Raw genomic sequence first — 21,947 nt, 5'->3', positions numbered from 1 at the left:
CCCCGCTATGTCCCGCTTATTAGGCGTTGGCAGCATTGCAGGCCTTCTCCTGATCCTCACACTGTTGAACTCCTCCGGAGATGGCACCGCTGTTGGCGGCATCTGCGCAGGCGTTGTGCTGCACTGAGCAAGAGCGCTGGAGAGCTCCGCCTTGGTTCACGAATGTGGAGCCGTTGACGGAGAAGGGCTTGGTGCCGGTGCCCTGGATGACGGGCGGTGCGGCGCCACCAAGGTTTCCGGTGAAAGCCTGGATGTTGGTGCCGGTGGCAGCAGTGGCATCGGTGCTAGCACTGGCATCGGCGTTGGCATTGGCGTTGTCAGTCGCAGCCTGTGCAGGTGCAGCAGCGACTACTGACCCGCCAGTGACTGCCGCATTGAAGGCGTCTGCGGCAGCTTGGCCAGTTAGAGCAGCAGCAGCTTGTTCTCCAGCATTGCAGGCAGCGACAGCATCAGCGCCGGCCTTGCAAGAGCTTTCAAGCTGAGAGCAGATGAACTGAGCAATGATGCCAATCTTCTGGGCTGAGCCGTGGTTGAAATCGCCGAGGTTTGCTGGGATGAAGGCAGCGGTGTCGCGTCCCTCGAGGCCATCTGCGAACAGGATGGTGGGATCCGCGCAGGAGCCGAATGCACTCTGGCGCTGGAAGAGGGATGGGATGTTATCGCGCTTGGCGTTGCCGGCGGCGTTGCATGCTTGTTGTTGTTGCTGGCACTGAGCGGTTCCTCCTGAGAGAGCGCCGGAGTTGACAGCGTTGAAGCAGGCGTTGTTCTGGATATCACACGAACGCTGGAATGCTGCGCCGATGTTGACGAAGGTGTTACCGTTGACAGTGAATGGGCGGTCACCCGCGGACTTGGTGATCGCTGGTGCTGCGCCTCCAAGAGAACCAGTGAAGGTTTGGATATTTGTGCCTGGTAAAGTTAGGTCTATTCTATAAGCAGGCTGGATCTTGTTACTTACCAGCAGTAGCTCCCGTTGCTGCGTTCCCAGTTGCTGGAGCCTGAGTGGCCCCAGCTGCATTAACGGTGATGGTGGAAGTGACTTGAACTGGGCAGTTTGCTGCTGCCTGGGTAGCCGCGGCAGCAACAACTGTGACGGTAGAAGTGACTTGAGCAGGGCATGTTGATCCTGCAGCGACATCAGCGGCAGCATTGCCACCAGCGGCAGCGTTTCCACCAGCGGTCACACCTGCTACCGCGGCGTTGATCTCGTCGATTGTGGCGTCCTCGACAAGAAGATTCTGGCTGAAAATGCAACCCTCGACATCATCCACGGTATCACAGGTGTTTCCAGCTCCGGTTGGGTCGCCAATCTGTCAATGTTAGCGGCAGTTTTAGAAACAACATTGAATTACTTACGGTTCCTGGAGCGAACGTGCCGGATTGAAGAGCAACCGTTGGGTCGCCGCCAATGGAGGCGATCTGCCTCGCAAGTTCCAATGTAATGGCCTTGTTTTTGGCAGCAGCGCCAGTCGCAGCCGGATCCTGATGCTGGCTAAGAGCAGCAATCTCAGGGTTAACGGCCTTGATGGCAGTGCATAGAACACTCTCGAGACCAACACTTCCGGTGTTGCGCTCAAGGGCAGCGAAAACAAGAGCATTGGTCTGTCCGACGACATCGCCAGCAGCTTTTGCATTTGTGAAAGCCTGGTCGGCCGTTGCTTGGTGCAGACAATCGGTATCGGTAACTTTCCCCTGTCTGTGTGTTAGCAACCCCAATTTTTTTTTTGCAATAAATGGCAAAAACAAACCTGTCCAGCTGCCGCGGCCGCATTTCCCAGCAGACCAAAGACAGGGTCCTGAATCTGATCAGGGTTGTTCAAGTTCAAACTAGTCCTGACGGAATCCAGGAACTTGTTGTGAGAGTGCTCCTGGGGAACCTCGCGACCTCGGATTGCATAACGAGGAAGCAATTGGCTACGCTTGTCCGCGATGGGAGCTGCTTGGCTCAAGCCAAAGAAGGCGATGAGAATAAGTGCTGTATCGTACTTCATTTTGATGGTTGTTCAAAGATAGTCGTAGAAGGTAAATAGGACCGGCCCAAAAAGATAATGTTAACAAATACTACTGCGAGTAAAGAACGTGTATAGAAAAGAATAGTTCACAGAACTAGTGTAGAAAAGAACGACTGTCGATGAGTACAGAAAATGAAAAGAAGATGCGAATGAAGAGGCAAACAGCATCGGAGGAGACCTAGGTCTTATATGTGTGCCCTCATGGAACAATTCCAGGAGGCGTTGCCAAGCATACGCAACTATCATTTCCCTGATACTGAGCAGGGAACGGATAGGCGGCTCTAGATATCCCGGACACTTAACAGAAACTCTCCGGAATTTCAGAATGGAACCTTTACTAGATTTGATAGAGCGGTAGGAGATGCCCCGGAGGATCAACCCAATCAGCTTCTATGTCTGCCCCGTGGGGGTTCGTATTCTCATGGGTAGACGAGGTAACATGGCAAAGTCAAACAGAGCCCCAAGGGTATCCACAGGCATGGGTTGTGCAGACATCGGACGCAGCAGTGGATCTCCAGTCTCACGTTGGAGACGTCTCAAGTCTACGGCGCGGGTGGCATGGTAGCCTAAATAGAGCGCGCCCATTGCGATTGGATCATTCTGTGGTAAGCGCTTGGTCAGACAATTGCAAGAGGAAAATTACAAGACCAGATGAAAGTTACTTGCAGTTTACCCTGTTGGAACATTCTGCGTTTTGAGCTTGGGCGGTTCTGGCCCGCGATGAGACGACTGTTGTCGCTGTGGGTTTGTCGGTTAGGTTCAGGTTGGGATCCGATACCCCTTCAGGGGTAAACTAGATCCTTGTAATCGTCGCATCTTAGACGACAAAGCTCCGTCCCTTGAAGAGTAGAAATAACCTTTATTATGCCAATGGGTATTTTTCTGGTATTGTTGAAATGGCGCTACCAACTTATCTACGTTAGGCCATGATTCAGCAATTGGAAGCTATGGTTGGTTTTCCGACTCTTGTCGTTGGAAGTATAAGAGACTGCCAAGCAAAAAACTAAAACGTATATCTATCATTGCCCCAGGGGTCACATGTTCAATTGCATTCTGGATCTACCATAATGCTTGGTTGTTGGCGACTTTAGTTATGCTATGGGACTTGATGATCACAATGCCATGGAGTTATATGTACGAGCGGTAATAGAGAGGCATTCGTACATTTCAAATAGCTAGAACATGAAATGCAAGAGCCAAGCTCTGGTTGGGGATCAGTTATGCAAATTCACAGGCCTGATGGTGGCTCCAAGCATGTGGGAATAACTAATAAATGAGGCAAGGCTTTGAAGTTTTCATTTGTGATCATTTATAATGAGCCCCATCAGTAACTTCTTCCGAACATACACCACTTCTCAGCGAATGCTCCGCACTCAGGGTTCAAGCACTTGGTTTCACCCTTCACGATACCTTCTGGCTGTTCGAAGGGAATGCAGAGACTCTTCATGCCCATACTTGGGGCCTTCTTCTCAAGGGGACCCTCGTGGGCGGAGTCATCGACAGTGGTCAATTCCTTGATCTTATCTTCGCACTTCTCGGCCAAACAGTAAGGGATTAAAACAACGTTCTTGGCATCAAGGGCGGGGATAACATCGTCCCACTTGGTGACAGTGATACGGTGGGCCCGGAAATTAGCTTCGGCTTTGGTATACATGTCTTTCTGAATGGTCTCAAGGAGCTCAGCGACCTCAGTCGCGAGGTTGGCAATGGCAATAGTTCCTTTTTCTCCAGTGTCACGGCGAGCGTAGCTCACGACATTCTTGGCTGCGTCCTTTGGACCATACTCAAGTCTCAGAGGGACACCCTTGAGCTCGTGGTCGTTGAACTTCCAAGCTGGGGTATAACCATCGCGGATATCGTAATCAGCACGAACACCAACCTTCTTCAACGTAGCCTTCATGGCCTGCAATTGATCATAATGGCGCTCCTTATCTTCTGCAGTCGTGCTCTTGTTGATTCCGACTGGGATAATGACGACCTGGTCGCGCGCAATCCTTGGTGGGAGGACTAGGCCCTTGTTATCACCATGGATCATAACCATGACACCAATGACACGAGTCGACATGCCCCAGGAGTTTTGCCAGACGTGCATATGGCCGGGTTTCTCTCCAGCCTTTGGGTTTGGATCTTCAATCGTAATGTCGAACATCTTGCTAAAATTCTGGCCCAGGCAATGGGACGTGGCGCCTTGAATTCCGCGGCCATTGGATGGGATATATCCTTCAACAGTCGTGGTATAGTATCCTCCAGCAAACTTCTCTTTCTCCGTCTTTCTCCCACGAACGACCGGGACAGCCAACAGATCTTCATAAACCTTGGCATACAACTCCAATATCTGGAGAACCTCCTTTCCAGCCAGTTCCTCTGACACGGATGCGGTGTGTCCTTCCTGCCATTCAAACTCACGTGCTCGGAGGAATGGAGTGGTCTGCTTAGCCTCCCATCTGACGACGGTATTCCATTGATTAAGGCGGAGGGGAAGGTCGCGATGGCTTCGGATCCACTTCGCGTAGAATGGGTACAGGATAACTTCGGAAGTGGGACGGACAGCAACTGGAGCCTCAAGGTCTTTGTCGCCTCTGTTGAACTGTTAGCAGCCGAAATGTGCTTGAGGGTGAAGGGGGAGAAGCGGGGTAACTGACGCTTTGGTAACCCAAGCAAGTTCGGGTGCGAAACCCTCCACGTGCTTCTTCTCTCTCTCGATCGCCCTCTGCGACAAGAACATAGGGAAACTGGCTTCCTCCACGCCTAGCTCCTCAATCTCTGCAGTAAACCATTTCTTGATGGTGTTCCAAATGAACATGGACCTTGGGCGCAGAATAAAGAACCCCGCAATCTCTTGATAGTATTCAATCATCTCCGACTTGACAACAACCTCTTGATACCATGCAGAAAAGTCCTCCTCCTTGGATACGGTTATTCCAATGATATCGTCTGTCTTCTTGCCCTGCCCAACTACAAGCGCGTTCTTAGCAGCCTTCGCCGCCTTATCTGCGGCCATCTTCGCCTGCTTTTCTGCCTTTTTAAGTGCGCTCTTGGACGTCTCTGATGGGGCTCCGCTTGCGCCCTCTGCAGGCTTGCTTGTGCCATTGCCGACAACTTGTTGCACTGCTGGAACCCCTCCTACCGCCTCTGAAATCTTGTTCGCCGCATTGTCGATAATTTGTTGCGCTGCAGGAGCTTCTGGGCCCTTCGAGGCCATTCTCACTGTATATCACAGTAGATATTGTATTCGGCGTCTGTAGATGTATATATGGCTTGAATTTGGGGGTTGAAGTTCTTATCAGTGTCGAGTTGTCAGGTGGACAACAAAATATTGTTCTCGACTCATTCGGTGTGTGAACCCTGAAGTCCGAGTGACCTCCCGCGCTGTCCCCCCACCATTAGCGCGGTTTAGCCGACACCACCCCAGCACTTTTGGCGCTAACCTTGTTGTTGCTAGCGTCCAAGCTTCGCCGCGTCTCTGAACATTTTCGCGACGGTGTGTGAGGTTGAGATAGCTGCAGTAAAGTGTTGCTACAGACCCATATACGCCATCATGTCTGGATTATTCGAACAGCCTAGGAATGCGGGAACGCTTTGTATGAAATCCAACTGCTTATATTAACCAATATGGACTGATAAATGTTTAGTCCTGGGAGGAACAAAGATCAGCGGATCAGATATTCGTGATCAGAATGGTATGGCAGATTATACACCCCAGCAACAGACATACATACTGACAAGTTCTTAGTTCTCGCTACTCAAGCCATTGCCAATGTAGTGAAGAGTTCGTTTGGCCCCAGTGGCTTAGACAAGATGATGGTGGATGACATAGGAGTACGCACGATGCCACATCTATCCCTATTTCCCCTATTGACGTTTTCCTACAGGACGTTACGGTTACAAACGACGGAGCTACCATCCTGTCTCTATTAGATGTCGAACACCCGGCCGGAAAAATCTTGGTGGAGCTGGCACAACAGCAAGATAAGGAGGTTGGAGATGGAACGACTTCCGTTGTCATAATAGCAGCAGAGCTCCTCCGACGAGGAAACGACCTTATGAAGAACCGCATACACCCAACCACAATCATCACAGGTTACCGCCTTGCCCTCCGCGAAGCCGTCAAATACATGCACGAGAACATCAGCGTGAAGGTCGACAACCTCGGACGGGAATCGCTCATCAACATCGCCAAAACCTCGATGTCCAGCAAAATTATCGGATCTGACTCCGACTTCTTTGCGAACATGGTTGTGGATGCTATGCAGGCAGTCAAGTCGACAAACAACAGAAATGAGACGAAATACCCAGTCAAGGCAGTCAATATCCTCAAGGCTCACGGAAAGGGGGCATTGGAGTCTATTCTGGTGAAGGGATACGCGCTTAACTGCACTGTCGCTTCGCAGGCAATGACTACCCATGTCAAGGATGCCAAGATCGCCGTTTTAGACATGAACCTACAAAAGGAGAGAATGAAGTTGGGAGTTCACATCACAATCGACGACCCGCAACAGCTTGAGCAAATCAGACAGCGCGAGTCAGGTATCGTTATGGACAGAGTTGAGATGATCCTGAAGTCCGGAGCAAACGTCATCTTCACCACCAAGGGAATTGATGACTTGGTCCTCAAGCTCTTCATCGAGAAGGGTGCCATGGCTGTCCGCCGCTGTAAGAAGGAGGATCTTCGCAGAATCGCCAAAGCCACCGGTGCTACCCTCGTCTCCTCGCTATCCGACCTTAACGGTGACGAGAAGTTCGAGGCTTCGTCGTTGGGTTACGCCGAGGAGGTTGTCCAGGAGAGAATTTCAGACGACGAGTGCATCTTGGTCAAGGGCACCAAGGTCCACACCTCTGCGTCCATCATTCTCCGCGGTGCGAACGACTTCCAGCTGGACGAGATGGAGAGATCCGTCCACGACTCCCTCTGCGCTGTCAAGCGTACCCTCGAAAGTGGCTCCATCGTCCCAGGTGGCGGCGCCGTCGAGACAGCTCTCCACATCTACCTGGAGGAGTTCGCCGGCACCGTTGGTTCCCGCGAGCAGCTCGCCATTGGCGAATTCGCCCAGGCTCTCCTCATCATTCCCAAGACCCTTGCTGTCAACGCTGCAAAGGACTCCTCAGAACTCGTTGCACAGCTCCGTTCCCGCCACGCCTTATCCCAGCGCATCAAGGACGGAGATGCGAATGAGGACGAGAAGAGCATTGCGAAGAAGAAGAACTACAAGAACTACGGGTTGGACCTGACGAAGGGCAAGGTGGTCGATGAGATCAAGGCTGGCGTGCTTGAGCCAAGCATGAGCAAGATCAGGCAATTGAAGTCGGCGGTCGAGGCGTGCATATCGATCATGCGCATAGATACGATGATAAAATTGGATCCTGAACAGCGTGGCGACGGCGATGATGGACACGGCCATTAGGCGTGTGTATTGTTAAATAGACGAAGCTTGTAAAATAATGGACATGAATATCAAGCAAGCGTTTTCAAGATTATGGAATTCGTGAGTGATTAAGCTCGACCCTGAGCAGTGCAGTGATTAAGTTAGACCCTGAGCAGTGGAGCAACAATGGGGATGATTGACACCGACCACTATCTTGTTGATTGTTAAATAAACAAAGACTCGTAAAATAATGACATGCAAGCCTTTAACCTCTACGGAAGCTGTGAGTGATGACTGATCCGATGGTAATTGTCACGGTATTATACGCCACCAGTGTTGCTCGAGTACTCTCGACAGTTGAATGCATACTACACGGATATAAAAACTTAAACACTGTAGATTATTAATGCTGCCTCAAAGCCTAAGATATACAATATCTATAATAGTTTCTAGGGGACTAAAAGTAGTCTGTAGACTATATTATTGTTGTTGAAAATTATAGCAACTATCAATAAAATACCTTGATAATTAAATATTATTATACATAAAAAAAAACCAGAAGATTAGCTACGGGAAAATTAAACAGGGGAAAAGTTCTATTGACTTTAGTTGCAGTTATCGATCCCCAGACGTATATAATCTGTTCTCTGATATCTTGGAAAGCATGAGTAGTGTTAATTTACTTGTATTGTTGACGACAAGCGTTGCAAGTCATTTGGGAGATCTATACAACGGCAGCAGATTTTAGCACATTCCTTTCTTCACAATCGTATTTCCAAGCCTAGATGGAGCATGAGAACTATTACAGGGGCAATATCACAACGATGGGATGGGCGTGGGTAGCATAGCTTTAAAACCGAATATTCTGGGCGTTGAATACTCATACTCAGAGACGCCAGACCCCGATGCACTCATAGTCACATTCAAACAAATAAACCATATAAATTGCGTACGCAGTTATTGTTCCAGCAATCAATTAAAATATATTAGAGACTAGCTCGCTAATATTGTGGTTTATGTTGCTGTATAGAACCGGCCTCTAGAAAGGCTCCTCTTCCTCGCCATGATGTACCACTCACATGTCAAACGACACAGAGTTTCCAACCAGACAACCACTAAACCTTTGACCCAGCAACAGCGGGCGCATGCTCTTCCTCCACAGCGATGTTCTTGAGCTCCGTGTTTGCAGTAGTACCAACCTTGTCGTCACCATTTTCAAAGAGCTGGGCTCCTCCCTTCTCGATATGGTTAGGTCCACCGAAGAGAGTGTCCATCTCCTCCAGCATGACGTTCCTCGTCTCTGGGACGATGAACAAGACAAATATGGCAAGCATAACGTTGATCCCACCAAAGAAGTAGAAGGTGTAGCTGCGACAAGTTAGCTATGGAAATCAGCAAGGAGGTTGAGAGACTTACAAACTAGCCTTGGCTAGGAAGACTGGGAAGAACTGGTTAAAGATCAGGTTGGAGACGTTCTGCCACTGCGAGCACATGCCGACAGCTTGGGCGCGGACGTTCATCGAGAAGACTTCAGCGGTCCAAATCCAGGTGGTTGCACCCCAAGTTGGCTTGTAGAAGAAGATGAAGAGGAAGAGCAAGAACGTGAGGGCAATGCCGACGGGCTGCTCTTTGGTGAGAACTTCCTTTCCTTTGGACAGGTAGAAGGTGTCAGGGGTGGCGATGCCGACGGATGCAAAAGCGATCATGCAGACTGCCATTCCGATTCCTCCTACGATGAAGAGGAACTTTCGGCCGTATCGATCGACAGTCCAGACAGCGTTCAATGTGAACAGAATACCGCAAGTTCCGTTGATGGCATTGATCAAATCGATGGTGTGCTTATCCTTGTAGATTCCCTTGTAGATCTGCGACGAGTATGAGTTGAGACTGCCTTGGCCAGTGAGCTGCTGCCCGCCGTTGATAATGAAGGCAATCCAAAGACGCTTACGAACAGACCTGTCCGTAAGCAAAGCCTTGTACTGGGATAGACCCTGGTTGCCACTGTTCATTTCGTTTTCGTATGCCATTGCCTCGCGAATCATCAAGATCTCCTCTTCGACTTCTTCAGGTGTGTCACGAATCTTCATGAGCGATGCCCTTGCTTCTTCAATTCTGCCTTTTTGAATGTACCATCTGGGCGTCTCTGGAATGAATGGCAAGAGAACGCAGATGATTGCAGGGACCATAATCTGGAAGATGATGACCAACTTCCAGTCCCATTGGCCCAAGGCCTCGGAATGAAGTCCAGTGGCGTATGCAATCCAGTATGCAATGAAGGATCCCACAGAGTAGAACAACTGCCAGAAGCCCATGATTTGGCCACGAATCTCGGTAGGGGCCAACTCTCCGATGTAAATTGGTCCAGAAGCTATGGGTATGCCGGTCAGCTATAGCTCTTTGATTGTCATGATTGGGGCAGGCAAAAATGGGAGCACATACTCAATGCAATACCCTGGCCAAGTCCAATAATGACACGACCGGCGATAAAGACACCAACATTATGCTCAGGTGCAAATGTTTGCATGAAAGTAGCGATGATGGTCATGAAGCAACCAATTCCCATTCCCCATCTTCGCCCGAATCTATCGGCCTTTAGAGCTGTCAGTTGCCACACTTTATCACAATGACTGGAGGTCAACATACAATTGGCCCGCCGAAAAAGAAACCAGAAACGATGCCGCCAATATTGTAGGACGTATTAATGAGACCGAGAGTGTAGGAATTCTGTATAATCACGTGATCAGCATGAGTCTAGATAGGGGCAAGATTTATACTTACGGGGTTGTCGAAGTAATCCACCCAATGAGGGGAGTTCTGGCAGGCTATTCGTGTTAACATAATTATAGTTTATAACGTTCCTGACATATCAAACTTACCATTATAGGTCGACGCATCATAACCGTACAGCACCATGCATGCTGCGGCAACGAGCGAGATGTACCTGAAGCGGATAGGATTAGCGTGTGTGGTCACGGCTCGTGGAGTGAGAATTGCCTACCAATTGTACCATCTCTTCTTTGTAGTCTTGAAGAAAACCATTTTCAAAGGCGGTATTAATGAGCAGTATCCGCGGAGTTGTTGGAAAGAGCCAAGCTGATTCCTATAAAATGTCATGGGCCTACATTCTTATAGGAAGCTCTCATTGATACGCTGGGCCCCCTTTACTACATCCCGTCCACCGAAAGCACCAACTGCGATTACAGATGGAAAAACTAAATTCCATATCCATTCTCCACGCGACATTACTGGCCCAAGACATTGGGTCTTGTGCCATGACGGGAAATTTAAGCGTGATAGGGATTCAAAACCTGGAGAATAATCCACCATACGAACGGACTGTAATCGTGGGGACTGGAGACTGTCGCCACAGTTTCAACACATGTTAGTGGATAAAGTCGAAAACCCCAGGTCCGGTTAAACGTTGGTCTGATTTCCCTTTACCCGGCGTGCCAAGTGGGCCTTATTCTTAAAATACCTAGGGTACCATTGGTCTTACAGTTCAATACTCGGGCGGAGAGGAGCCGACGAACGCCGACATATCCTAAAGAGTATCCGTAACGAACAAGGGCCGTGGAGGATCTGACGACGCTTCCCTACTACTTCATAGTAATTACTCTATGAGGAACACGGATCTATGGACCATGTGCTGTCATCAAAAGTCGCGGGGAAGTGTAGCCGTGATGTGGAACGGAACTCGTGGTTCTCGGGAGCGGTAAGACTAGGTGCTCCTCTTATATTAGCTGTGCATAGACTGACCGTATCGCCGTGCAGCCGATGTTAGAGGCTTCTGGCCTACATCAGTAAAATTTGAAGCTCTTTCCTTATTAATGAAACTGGGACCTATTTCACTGAATTTGATTTGATTTCAAGATCAAGACTATAAACAAGTAGGCTATAGACAAGAAGTAAAAAAATCGTAAACCCGGGGTAGTGGATCCCAACGAAGGACGGACTATTTCACATTTTTACCCTCAGATATCCTACCCCATCATCATCCCCACTACATCCCACTCCACCCCGCGGGGAAACTTCGAACTGGTAGCAAGGCTCCTAGTAGGATGTGTCGACCCAAGTTTTCCAATCGCTGCCCCACACAGTCTCTTTGCTAATCGCAGCCGAGGACGCGGTCAAAAATTGTCTAGACGAGGTATCGCTTCCCGCACCACTGTTGTTGTACTCGGTATAGATCCTGTCTTTTTGTTAGTTCTGTATTTTGGTATGAAGATGGACAGCTACTTACGGGGTCGCTCCGTCCGCCATGGTAGTCCAGCCCTTTGCATTCACGACGTTTGTTAGCACAGAGTTTTGGAACATGACGCGAGACAAAACTCTCCACGGTCGGCCGAGGTACACCTTCCCAACGACACTAGCCCCAGAGGCAGCGGTAACCTGTTATATGTTAGAAACTGGACCGACGCAGTTACTGTGCGACTTGAGGAACCTACAGTGCTGTGGTCGAAGACGTAGCGGGAAGCATCAGCTGGATCTTCTCGTGAAGTAGCAGTGATGGCGCCGCCGCCATTGCTTGCAATAGTGCATTCGCCAAACCAAGCAGCAGCGTTTCCAAAGATATAATCAACGGCCCCCTCCATGTAGCAATTGGAATAGTACTGCTTGCCATTTTTGGCATAGAGAGTATCCTGATAACCGTAGAATCCGCACCCGTAGAAGCCCTGCTTGTCGCCATTGGCTGTTACAGCAACGGCTTGGGACCCGGAGCCATAGGTGTTCTTGAAGTTGATGTTGTAGGCCTTGAAGTTGGCGCTTACAATGTTGGCCACTGAAGAGGCATCAAGGTTGCCAGCATCCGTCGAACTCATACTACGCTGGAAGGTGACTACATTGGACTTGTATGTGCCGGTACTATGAGAAGGTTAGAAACTGCAAGGTGAATAGATGATATAACTCACTCGGCAGTATAACCATACAGAATCAATGGACCATTGTATGCGATGCGGAATGCTTCGTTATATGTACCGCTGTACACGAAGATGCATGCAGATGCAGATCCGGAACCCAAGGCAGCAAGAGCAGCGGTCATGGTTGAATACTCACCACTCTTAGTCCCTGATCCCCGAACCGTCAAGCATCCGGTAGGGGTGCTTGTGCGGGCCGTTCTTTTGACCAGTGCAGGGCTCGGGGCGGCCATCGCCTCGCCGATCCCCAGAAGAGCCAAGGCTCCTGAAACAAGGAGGGTAAACTTCATGATGATAGACGACAAGATTTTTAAGATGGTTGAGTTGCTCGACTAGTTTTTTCTCGAGGGCACCTATGTTTATTATACATACAAAAGATAATATCATATACCCAGTTATTATAGTGTTGTTATATTTCACCGATACGTTTCAAATACAGGGATATTCCACCAAGGAGGAACTCTAAAATTTCTTAAATGAACTGACAGCACTATATGCCGATCTTCACATGATCAGTCTTCAACGGCTATCAATTCACTGGCACGTTAGTTTTACCGTACGGCATGGCATAACAAGGGTGTATATAGCTGCTGCCGGCGACCTCCCTTTCTCTGATTTTCGTTCCAGACTCTTTGCTCCCCACTGTTCATCATGTTGGCTCTCTCACTCAATCTGCTTCTTGTTGCCCTTGGGGCTACTTCTACCTTTGCTGCACCCGCAGATGGGCTCGTGCCAGACCGCGTGGCCCATGCAAAGCGGGCTACATGCACTCCAGCCAGTCTTGACGACACTTCGAAGGATGATACTCCAGCCATCAAAGCAGCTATAACTTCATGTGGCAATGGAGGCACAATTGTCCTTCCAGCTGGCAAGACCTACAGCATCCGGACTATGCTGGATTTCACTGGTTGCACAAACTGCGATTTCCAGTTTGAAGCTTTGTTGAAAGTATCCAGTGATACCACGTACTGGGCCACCCAGGAAGCAATTATCTTGATGAAAAACATCAATGGAGCCAAATTCCGCTCACTCACTGGTACCGGCGTCATTGATGGGAACGGCCAAAACGCCTATGATATTTTCGCAGTAGATTCATCACTTAAACGACCAACCGTGCTAAATGTTCTGGGTGGTTCCAACCTCGTCGCCTCGGGGTTCAGAATCAAGAACCCCCCTAACGTCTTCATCAACCAGAAGGGTGCCGCAACCAACATGAACTACGCAAGCCTGACCATGGATGCCGCGTCCAAGTCCACCAACCTTCCCAAGAACACCGACGGATTTGACGTTGGAGAGAGCACCTACACCACCATCAAAGATGTGAAAATCACCAACTACGATGACTGCATTGCTTTCAAGGGCGGCTGCAACTACGTGACTGTCGATGGCGTCACATGCTCTGGTGCTAGTCACGGCCTCTCTGTCGGATCTCTTGGTAAAACCAACGCGGATACTGTCAAGAACGTATATGTCACAAACGCCATAATGAACGACTGCACCAAGGCAGTAGGCATTAAGCTGTACAACGGCGGATCCAGCCACGGTTCTTCCACCGTCTCCAACGTCACGTATGACGGGGTCACTGTCAACGGATGCGAGTATGCTGCTCAAATCCAAACCTGCTACGGCGCGTCGTCTGATGCGGACTGCGCTGCGAACCCGGCATCAGCAAGCTTGACGGGGATCAACTTCAAGAATTTCAAGGGCACGACCAACTCCAAGTATGCGCCAGTGGTGTCAAACCTTAACTGCAAGCTCACGGGATCCTGTGATATTCACTTCACCAACTACGCCGTGAACCCACCGAGCGGCACGGCCAAGAACCTCTGCAATGGTGTCAGTAGCAGCGCTGGGATAACCTGTAGCTCAGGGGCTTCAGGATGAGCTGAATGAGATGCGAACAAAGGTCCACAGCACATGGTTGGTGGATTGTAGTCGGGAAGGAAGTGACAGGCGGGTAAATAGGCCGGGAAAACCTTATTCAGACGGAGAATCAAATATTTTGACACTTCATAACTTGCTCTAATGAGAAAGCCACTGTAATGTTGCTGCTAACCGAGATACGAAGAGTTGTAAAGTAAGAACTGATGAGAACCCCAGCTCTACGGCTACCACGGCTACCACGGCTACTCCGCAATCTTCCCCACCCGTCGGTACCTGTGGCTTGGTAAGGTTGCAGTACCCCACTCAGCCCTAGCCATGCATTGATGTGCGGGGGAACAAAATGCTTGAGCGAGAGGCACTTCCTTCTGATCTGCTTGTATGGCGCGGCACCAGCAAGGGAGTTTGATTTCGTCGCGATTGACATGTATTTTCGAGCCAATGGGCAATGAACCTCGGACGACCCAGCGTGGCTAAACCTTTGGATAAATGAACACGCATACCGGTGGCTTTTGGGTAAATGAACATGCCTGCCGGACGCCTCTGGGTAAATTGACCCCATGCATACTGGGGGACGGGAACATCCGGGTAAATGGAAGCTCCTACAACCTATTTTAACGACACCTCGTCATAAACACATTTTTTATACGAAGCTCGTGGACTCCTTGCTACTCTAAAAAAATGGCTGATATGGAGGCGTTGGGGAAATTTAAACCCACCAACCAAGGATACCCTTGGATCTAACAGAACCGGCTCGCGGTCGATCACCTCGTGCCCGAGCCGAAAACCCCAGACGCCAATGTAAACGAGACCAGGGTCCTAGCATTTCTATCTGATGATTGACGTCGGAACATCTTTGCTCAAACGGGACGAGGTGCAGAAGCGCGTTCTTCTCACGGAGTAAATATTCTCCTATTCTTGTATTGTTGGATAGAGCCAAGTCTGGACGAGAGATTGCACAGTTCCCCTCAATTGAGGCGTAGATATTTATATAGAAGAGCTCCGCAAATCAATATGCCTGCATCCACATCGAATTCGATAATCACGTGTCAATCATGCAGCTCTCTTACGTTCTTACTTTGGCCCTCCAGCTTCTCGCTGTCGATGCGTTGACAGTGCCGGCATCCAATCACCCCGGCGTCCCAGGCGTCCCGAAAACCCGTCCTCAAATCCATGTTGGTCCTAAGACTTTGAAGACGAAGCTGCCCAGGAATTCGCCTCCGAGACACAAGACTTGCCATGTCAAGGGCGGTACTGCAGATGACTCTGCGGCTCTCTTGAAGTCATTCCATGAATGCAACAATGGCGGTCATGTCGTCCTTGATAAAGGCGTTACCTACACCATTGGCACGGTCATGGACCTGACATTTTTGAAGCATGTCGACTGGGGTACGTATCCTTCTCTGAAATCATAGCGTCAGCTTCTAACTGTTATCAGATATCCAAGGAACTTTGACGTTTACCACGGATACCAATTACTGGCAAGCCAATTCGTTGAAGTACAAGTTCCAAGACTCCAGCGCATTTTTCGCTGTTGGCGGCAAGGATGTCAACATCTTTGGCGGCGGCGTGATCGATGGAAAAGGGCAGGTCTGGTATGATTTATTTGTCAAGGAGCCAACTGCCAAGAGGCCTCTCCTATTCGTCATTGACGGCCTGGAGGGTGGCACCATGTCCAACCTCAACATGGTGAACCCGCCCAACTGGTTCAACCTGGTCGCAAACTCCACCAACATCGTTATTGATAACATGAACCTGAAGGTTGCCGCTGTCGGCAACCCAGCCAAGAACACCGACGGCTGGGACACCTACCGTTCTTCCAGCATCGTTATCCAGAACTCAATCATTGATAATACCGATGATTGTGTTTCGTTCAAGCCAAACAGCACCCAGATCCTCGTCCAGAACCTCCGCTGCAACGGATCTCACGGCATCTCCGTTGGCTCTCTGGGTCAATACGTTGGCGTCGTTGATATCGTCGAGGACGTCCTCGTCTACAACACCAGCATGTCCAACGCCGGCGACGGAGCCCGCATCAAGGTCTTTCCCGGCGCCCCCGACAACGTGACCATGAACTCCGGTGGTGGCAGCGGCTACGTCAAGAACGTCGTCTATGACAAGTACGACGTGCAGAATGTAGACTGGCCGATTGAGGTTACGGGCTGCTACACCGTCAAGGATGCCGCGGCCTGTGCTGCCCGCCCCCCGAAATTCCACATCTCAGATGTCCTTTTCAAGGACTTCACCGGCGTCTCCAACAAGAAGTACGACCCCTATGTCGCCACTGTTGCTTGCCCGTCTCCAGAGGCGTGTGAGAACATCCGCACCGAGAACTTCCAGGTCAAGGCTCCCAGTGGCAAGAGCCAGGCTAAATGCTCTAACGTAAGTTTTGCAGTTCCCTGATATGACAGAATTATGCTAACTAAAATGACAGATTAACGTGGCAGAGCTTGGTTTGAACTGCACTGCTGCTGCTTAATGAGATAGAAAAGAGTGAAGGATAATATTTCTGCCGTAGGTATTTGGGTGGGGGTGGAATATTAGAGTTGTCATTTTCTCTATTTAGCCAAAACTGTAAAGCTATTTATGGAATTCGTCCAGCTTGACATGTCTCAGGGGTGTATTGCTTAGTTCTGTAGTGTACAAGTGTGTACAACCAGTAAAATGCCGTGCCTTACTTGTAATATCAGCGTACTTAACCGCAGGCTGGCTGTGCATATGATGGGTCAGACTATGGACAGTAGTTGGCCCACTTACTCAAAGGGCCAAGACTTTCGGGGAGATATGAGAAAGGGTAGCTTCGTTAAAGTATAATTAATGTACCATTCACAGTGACTGGAATGGCTAGATACTACACGATTGCACACTTGGATTATTCTCAGATAGCTCAAATCCAACACCATTTTCTCATTGATTTTATCTATTCTACTTAAGATCTGCTTATCTAACTCAGAATACCACCCAAGAACTCCTCTTGGCGCCGAATTCATAGATAGCGTGGGTCAATCCATTTGACATTAGGCTTGCCCTCGTGAGTGATAAAAACATCCCGAGGATGGAGGTACTTCTTTGCCGTCTTCTTATCCAGCACAATGGTGACATTTCCAGCCAATCGTGCAGTCAAGTTGAAGCCTGGACCATACGATCCATATTCCCCCATGAAGGTATAATTGTTATAGTTGTTCGTCAAAGGATTACTCGACCATTTCGTGTACCCAGCTGGCAAGACCGAAGCGTCCATGAAAGTATTCAAATAAACACTGCGATGCTGTGCATTCCACGGCCTACCGAGAGAGCATTTCCCAGCAATAGCCGGAGCAATGGAAGAATTTGCTGCGTTGATAAACGAGTTCGAGACGTAACAGCCGTACTGGTTGGCAAACGTCGTGTTAGTCCCTTTCCACGCAATAATCCCACCGCCACATCTGCGCAGTGCCAGATTCGTGCGCTCAAGCCATGCCGTTCCGAATCCATAGAGGAAATCAGTCTGGCCGGCAATTTCGTTCTTGTAAAAATAGGCGTTACCGAGCTTGCCAACATAGACGGTATCCTGGTAGCTGTAGAAGCCACAAGAGTAGAAACCAGCGTTGGCCCTGCTCACACTGACTGCTAGAGATGGCCCTGCACCTATTTCGGTGGCGACATTGCGGAAGTCGATGTTGTAGACACGGAAATCGCTGTTGCCAAATGGCGTGTCCGCAGGGACGGGGAACCCAGTAGGTCCAGACCCTGTGAGACTGGCGTTCAGATTCGGCGCGACTGTCAAGACCGATGTATAAGCATTGTCGGTGAGACCCGAACCAGCACCATTGATGGATGACCAGTATACAGTCACGGTGTTCTCTGATTGTTCCAATGGAGTACGGGTTTGCCCAATGATCGTAATAGGAGCTTTGCGCGTAACATTCAACTGCTCCGTGTAGTTTCCTGAGAGAACCACAATAGTGAAGGCGGTGTCATTATCTGGGAGCGATGAAATAGCTTTCTGAATGGATGTGAACTTGGCGACCGAGGAGTCCTGTCCAACGAGGATGCTATTCTTGGGACATCCCTCGAGAGCATTTTTAGTCGGATACTGGCACGTATGACGAGGATCAGGAACAGCAGAGGCAGTCGCTGTGGAGAAGAATCCAGAGACAAGGAAGGCAGCAACGCAACCAATTATTTGTTTCACCATTTTGATAAGACTTTAGAGCTCACAAACTGCTTGGCAGAAGCTTCATAGTGTCCACAGTGCTTGGTTTATAACCTTATCCATCCTACTTGCATTGTTAGTAAATATCTCCGGCTCTAACTTGCGGAGAAATACGGCTAGGAACAGCGGTGATGGTAGAGCTACAAAATAGCCTTGCTGTTAATCTAAAGGGAAATAAAATTAGTGGCCTGCAGGTTAGATTCCCAGTAACAAGCTCTAATAGAATAGTTTCTCCGGCAGCCAAAGCAACAAGCCGTTCTCAGGCCGTCCTTAGAGCACTGTGACGGGGTGGGTCATTCGAGGAAGAATTATGGACAGCGGCACCATGGAATATGAGAGTTGTCAGGGAGCTTTCCCCAATTTTTAGGCGACCCCGCACCGGCTACATTGGAATTTATGTACCTGTATATAACGCTAATCCTAGTTGAGCAGCAATGTGAAATCACGTGCAAATCCAATTTAAGCGGTCGTAAGGAGTAACAATTTCTGGAAGTCTTGCTTCTGAATAAACAGTATTATACAATATAAATGATTCACTAACACGCTCAAACTGATAATTGATACGCTATGCTTTAAACTTTTCACTTCATTGCTTCATCCAATAACAATTTTACGCCTTAAACTGTGACAAAATACACGTGATAAACTCAATGAAGAAACACAGGAAAAAAAACAGTATTGAGTAAAGTTACACACAGATTTATGCTCCCAAACATGAGACATACGAGACATGGCACATAATTGCTCATTTCGTGGCCAATCGTAGATTTTCTGTTCCTGAGCCCAGATCAAATCATGTTTGTCGAGATGTTTATGACGAGAGGTCCATTAATGACCGAGAGTCACGTGGCGTACCAGTAGAAATAGCACGAGCCAATCAGGAGCGGCTTATACGACCTTGACTTTGCCGAACCTCAAAATCAATCCGACAACACCCATCCATCCAATTCGTCGCTCTTTGTCTCCTCTGTCCACGCACAACCTCCCACCTACGACATGGCATCTCTCACCCACAGCTCGCGGGCGCTGTTGCGTGCTGCCCCACGCACCGTAGGCAGCGTGCGCGCGCTCAGCACGACTACGCAGAAAAATGCCTCGGGCGAGTCCGGCGTCAACGCCCCGGCCTTCGAGAGCCCCTTCAAGGCCAGCGCCAGCAAGGCCAATACCAGCCAGATCCCCGATTTCAGCAAATACAGGAGCAAGAATGCCAAGAGCAGCAACCTCCTGTTCCAATACTTCATGGTTGGGTCGATGGGCGCGATCACCGCCGCGGGTGCCAAGTCTACCGTTCAGGGTACGTGAATCTTTGAAGAGGGTTGGAAGGGATCAATTGGGGATATAGAAGCTGTGCGAAGGCTAAAGGACGACGGAATATGGAATATGGGAGCCAATTGGGATGATTTGCTGACTTGAGGTTGCTGCAGATTTCCTTGTCAACATGTCCGCATCTGCCGATGTCTTGGCCATGGCCAAGGTCGAGGTTGACCTTGCTGCTATCCCAGAGGGCAAGAACGTACGTACCTTCTTTATGAGCGGAATTGAGACCCAGAGACTGACTATACTACCCAGGTTCTCATCAAATGGCGTGGAAAGCCAGTCTTCATCCGTCACCGTACTGCCGACGAGATTAAGGAGGCCGAGGATATCAAGATTGAGTCGCTACGTGACCCCCAAAAGGATGCCGACCGTGTCAAGAAGCCAGAGTGGTTGGTCATGATTGGTACGTACAAACAACGACGCAACATGCCGAAATTTCCTGTTTTCGGGACAACTTTTTGTAGGAACCTATACTAACAGCACGCGTTTAGGTGTCTGCACACATTTGGGATGCGTACCCATTGGTGAGGCTGGTGACTTCGGCGGATGGTTCTGCCCTTGCCACGGTTCTCATTACGATATCTCCGGCCGTATTCGCAAGGGACCTGCACCACTCAACCTCGAGATTCCAGAGTACGACTTCGCGGACGAGACCAACCTGGTCATTGGTTAAGCTGAGCGGGTTTTGGTTAATAGTTGATAAACGGGGTTCCAGCAAGATAAATAGAGGCGGAAGAGCGGTGGATTTTGTGTATCATGATGGCTTGATAGTGATAGAGAAGAGTGATAGATGGGTGGTAGCGAGAGTTGCCGATTGTACAAAATATCATCAAGAGTGCATTCAAATCATTATCCGAATTATGTCATTCATTGGAGACTGGGACATGAAATTGAGTTCATAGCATACATTCAAGTGAGGAATGTAGACACCCATTCGACAGAGTCCACAGCATGATAGTCCTAACTATGCCCCGGGCCAACTGGTAGCATTTGTCAGGCCCGTAGGACTAAATTACACCGGGTTAGCTATGCTGCTACTCCGGCCCGACGGTGAATATATGTCGGCCTCCAACGTATTCGATGTATGTGTAGCAAATATGTCACGTCCATTCTCTGTACTGCCTCTCCAGCTGTGCATGCCAAAGCCACCAAATCCTTTGCAATCATGGCCTCATGGTATCATATCTTCGCCTGTGAACCTAAACCACCGCTTCAGCACAATGCCGACTTCCACTGTCCTTCCACTCCAAGTCGCTGCCTCTAAGTCATTGGCATCCGTCTTGGAGCTACCATTTAGCATCGGTAACCGCTTGTGATAGATACCCCACTGCCGTTTTATTACCTGCTCAACCTCAACCGGGCGGTCGTCCACCAGCTCGCCATTATCATTCAAGCCATGTATTTCTTCCAAATCCCCTTCAGCCTCAACGCCTTCAATCCCTACAGGCTCGCCTTCATCGTCTTCACCCTCCCTGGTCGCGTCACTCCCAGCTTCTTCAACCAGTACAACCTTCCTTCCCATCCGTTGTCCTGCTTCTACCAATGCTGCTGCCGTTGAACTCAAGCCTTGCACGCTCCATTCGCTTGTTCCCTTGTGCATATTCACCAGACCCAAAACGACCAGCTGGCTTCTCCCATTGCCATGCTTAACGGTATCTATTGCATCCTTGCTTACTGGATCCGAAGCTGGGGCCGGTGCGGCGCAGCTGCTGTCTGCGACAGAGAGCCAGGCGCGGAGGTGGGAGAGCGTGGGTGTGAATATGGTTTGTATGTGCGGAGAGAGAGAAAGAAGGTGGAGCGTCGATGTCGAGGATTGTAATGTCGAAGAGGTAGATGCTGAGTTCTGTAGAGACGAAAGGAAGGCTGCTCGCGGAGAGCAGACGAGGAGGGTCGTGGGGTATGAGGTCGAGGTCAGGATATAATCGAGTAGAACGCGTGGCGTAACTGGAGGAACGGCGATTGGTGATGCCGGCGCCATTTGATCATAGTTATCCCATCACCAGACGGGAGCAGTGACTCAAGGACTAGAGGTTGGGGCCGTCATCGTGGCTGTCGCTATTGCTGAATTGTCTCTGTCACTGCAGCCCGGCAGACGCGGGTTCCTGGCTACCGGTCAACGCGCCGTTAGTTTGTTAGTGGCTGCTGTTAGTTGGTCGTCTGGTTTGGAAAGCAGACTTTAGATATATGGTCGTAACCATGAACCTCAATGGGAGATATTAATTAATCCCAGAACTCGACGTCGGTGTCGCATGCTCTCAGGAAT

The 21,947-nt window shown here is 49.6% G+C and overlaps 10 protein-coding genes across 10 annotated transcripts; 4 read left to right on the top strand and 6 right to left on the bottom strand.

Annotated features, from left to right (window-relative positions):
* Window positions 1-19: 19 nt before the first annotated feature.
* On the bottom strand, window positions 20-1,991 carry VE01_01576 (uncharacterized protein; the record flags this gene model as incomplete). The annotated part of the gene is made up of 4 exons (XM_018271095.1): window positions 20-909; window positions 959-1,310; window positions 1,357-1,692; window positions 1,749-1,991. 4 exons carry the CDS (start codon window positions 1,989-1,991, stop codon window positions 20-22), a joined length of 1,821 nt encoding a protein of 606 aa, XP_018134219.1.
* A 1,345-nt stretch (window positions 1,992-3,336) lies between these two features.
* VE01_01575 (uncharacterized protein) lies at window positions 3,337-5,214 on the bottom strand (the record flags this gene model as incomplete). Its single annotated transcript, XM_018271094.1, has 2 exons — window positions 3,337-4,591; window positions 4,655-5,214. The coding sequence occupies 2 exons, from the start codon at window positions 5,212-5,214 to the stop codon at window positions 3,337-3,339; spliced, it is 1,815 nt and encodes a 604-aa protein (XP_018134222.1).
* A 263-nt stretch (window positions 5,215-5,477) lies between these two features.
* CCT1 (Choline-phosphate cytidylyltransferase 1) lies at window positions 5,478-7,893 on the top strand. Its single transcript, XM_018271093.2, has 5 exons — window positions 5,478-5,593; window positions 5,645-5,692; window positions 5,746-5,831; window positions 5,885-7,495; window positions 7,552-7,893. The coding sequence occupies exons 1-4, from the start codon at window positions 5,551-5,553 to the stop codon at window positions 7,412-7,414; spliced, it is 1,707 nt and encodes a 568-aa protein (XP_018134221.1). The 5' UTR covers window positions 5,478-5,550; the 3' UTR covers window positions 7,415-7,495; window positions 7,552-7,893.
* Window positions 7,894-8,340: 447 nt separating this feature from the next.
* Window positions 8,341-10,757, bottom strand: VE01_01573 (uncharacterized protein). Its single transcript, XM_018271092.2, has 7 exons — window positions 10,374-10,757; window positions 10,252-10,316; window positions 10,154-10,197; window positions 10,019-10,099; window positions 9,815-9,965; window positions 8,792-9,743; window positions 8,341-8,743 (listed from the first exon to the last, which is right to left on the bottom strand). The coding sequence occupies exons 1-7, from the start codon at window positions 10,487-10,489 to the stop codon at window positions 8,491-8,493; spliced, it is 1,662 nt and encodes a 553-aa protein (XP_018134224.2). The 5' UTR covers window positions 10,490-10,757; the 3' UTR covers window positions 8,341-8,490.
* A 668-nt stretch (window positions 10,758-11,425) lies between these two features.
* Window positions 11,426-12,581, bottom strand: VE01_01572 (uncharacterized protein; the record flags this gene model as incomplete). The annotated part of the gene is made up of 4 exons (XM_018271091.1): window positions 11,426-11,564; window positions 11,616-11,764; window positions 11,821-12,238; window positions 12,286-12,581. The coding sequence occupies 4 exons, from the start codon at window positions 12,579-12,581 to the stop codon at window positions 11,426-11,428; spliced, it is 1,002 nt and encodes a 333-aa protein (XP_018134223.1).
* A 361-nt stretch (window positions 12,582-12,942) lies between these two features.
* VE01_01571 (uncharacterized protein) lies at window positions 12,943-14,175 on the top strand (the record flags this gene model as incomplete). Its single annotated transcript, XM_018271090.1, has 1 exon — window positions 12,943-14,175. One exon carries the CDS (start codon window positions 12,943-12,945, stop codon window positions 14,173-14,175), a length of 1,233 nt encoding a protein of 410 aa, XP_018134226.1.
* Window positions 14,176-14,562: 387 nt separating this feature from the next.
* Window positions 14,563-16,705, top strand: VE01_01570 (uncharacterized protein). Its single transcript, XM_018271089.2, has 3 exons — window positions 14,563-15,561; window positions 15,611-16,554; window positions 16,607-16,705. The coding sequence occupies exons 1-3, from the start codon at window positions 15,228-15,230 to the stop codon at window positions 16,649-16,651; spliced, it is 1,323 nt and encodes a 440-aa protein (XP_018134225.1). The 5' UTR covers window positions 14,563-15,227; the 3' UTR covers window positions 16,652-16,705.
* A 366-nt stretch (window positions 16,706-17,071) lies between these two features.
* Window positions 17,072-18,716, bottom strand: VE01_01569 (uncharacterized protein). The gene is made up of 2 exons (XM_018271088.2): window positions 18,482-18,716; window positions 17,072-18,431 (listed from the first exon to the last, which is right to left on the bottom strand). Exon 2 carries the CDS (start codon window positions 18,347-18,349, stop codon window positions 17,159-17,161), a length of 1,191 nt encoding a protein of 396 aa, XP_018134108.1. The 5' UTR covers window positions 18,350-18,431; window positions 18,482-18,716; the 3' UTR covers window positions 17,072-17,158.
* A 583-nt stretch (window positions 18,717-19,299) lies between these two features.
* On the top strand, window positions 19,300-20,632 carry VE01_01568 (uncharacterized protein). Its single transcript, XM_018271087.2, has 4 exons — window positions 19,300-19,661; window positions 19,792-19,880; window positions 19,937-20,087; window positions 20,176-20,632. The coding sequence occupies exons 1-4, from the start codon at window positions 19,364-19,366 to the stop codon at window positions 20,355-20,357; spliced, it is 720 nt and encodes a 239-aa protein (XP_018134109.1). The 5' UTR covers window positions 19,300-19,363; the 3' UTR covers window positions 20,358-20,632.
* VE01_01567 (uncharacterized protein) lies at window positions 20,484-21,934 on the bottom strand. The gene has a single exon (XM_018271086.2). The coding sequence runs from the start codon at window positions 21,660-21,662 to the stop codon at window positions 20,856-20,858; it is 807 nt and encodes a 268-aa protein (XP_018134054.1). The 5' UTR covers window positions 21,663-21,934; the 3' UTR covers window positions 20,484-20,855.
* Window positions 21,935-21,947: the final 13 nt, after the last annotated feature.

The sequence above is a fragment of the Pseudogymnoascus verrucosus genome, assembly GCF_001662655.1.
Source record: "Pseudogymnoascus verrucosus strain UAMH 10579 unplaced genomic scaffold scaffold_4, whole genome shotgun sequence".
Classification (NCBI taxonomy): Eukaryota; Fungi; Ascomycota; class Leotiomycetes; order Thelebolales; family Thelebolaceae; genus Pseudogymnoascus; species Pseudogymnoascus verrucosus.
The sequence above is the reverse complement of the archived record's forward strand: the minus strand, read 5'-3'. Positions and strand labels throughout refer to the sequence as shown.

Coding starts and splice junctions, on each gene's coding strand:
- CCT1 (XM_018271093.2), top strand. CDS start 5,551: ATGTCTGGATTATTCGAACAGCCTAGGAATGCGGGAACGCTTT. Junction 5,693..5,745: donor AGATATTCGTGATCAGAATG/GTATGGCAGATT, acceptor ACAAGTTCTTAG/TTCTCGCTACTCAAGCCATT. Junction 5,832..5,884: donor TGATGGTGGATGACATAGGA/GTACGCACGATG, acceptor GTTTTCCTACAG/GACGTTACGGTTACAAACGA.
- VE01_01573 (XM_018271092.2), bottom strand. CDS start 10,489: ATGACATTTTATAGGAATCAGCTTGGCTCTTTCCAACAACTCCGCGGA. Junction 10,317..10,373: donor AAGAAGAGATGGTACAATTG/GTAGGCAATTCT, acceptor TATCCGCTTCAG/GTACATCTCGCTCGTTGCCG. Junction 10,100..10,153: donor TGGATTACTTCGACAACCCC/GTAAGTATAAAT, acceptor GTGATTATACAG/AATTCCTACACTCTCGGTCT.
- VE01_01570 (XM_018271089.2), top strand. CDS start 15,228: ATGCAGCTCTCTTACGTTCTTACTTTGGCCCTCCAGCTTCTCGCTGTC. Junction 15,562..15,610: donor TTTGAAGCATGTCGACTGGG/GTACGTATCCTT, acceptor AACTGTTATCAG/ATATCCAAGGAACTTTGACG. Junction 16,555..16,606: donor GCCAGGCTAAATGCTCTAAC/GTAAGTTTTGCA, acceptor CTAAAATGACAG/ATTAACGTGGCAGAGCTTGG.
- VE01_01569 (XM_018271088.2), bottom strand. CDS start 18,349: ATGGTGAAACAAATAATTGGTTGCGTTGCTGCCTTCCTTGTCTCTGGA.
- VE01_01568 (XM_018271087.2), top strand. CDS start 19,364: ATGGCATCTCTCACCCACAGCTCGCGGGCGCTGTTGCGTGCTGCCCCA. Junction 19,881..19,936: donor CTATCCCAGAGGGCAAGAAC/GTACGTACCTTC, acceptor TATACTACCCAG/GTTCTCATCAAATGGCGTGG. Junction 20,088..20,175: donor AGAGTGGTTGGTCATGATTG/GTACGTACAAAC, acceptor GCACGCGTTTAG/GTGTCTGCACACATTTGGGA.
- VE01_01567 (XM_018271086.2), bottom strand. CDS start 21,662: ATGGCGCCGGCATCACCAATCGCCGTTCCTCCAGTTACGCCACGCGTT.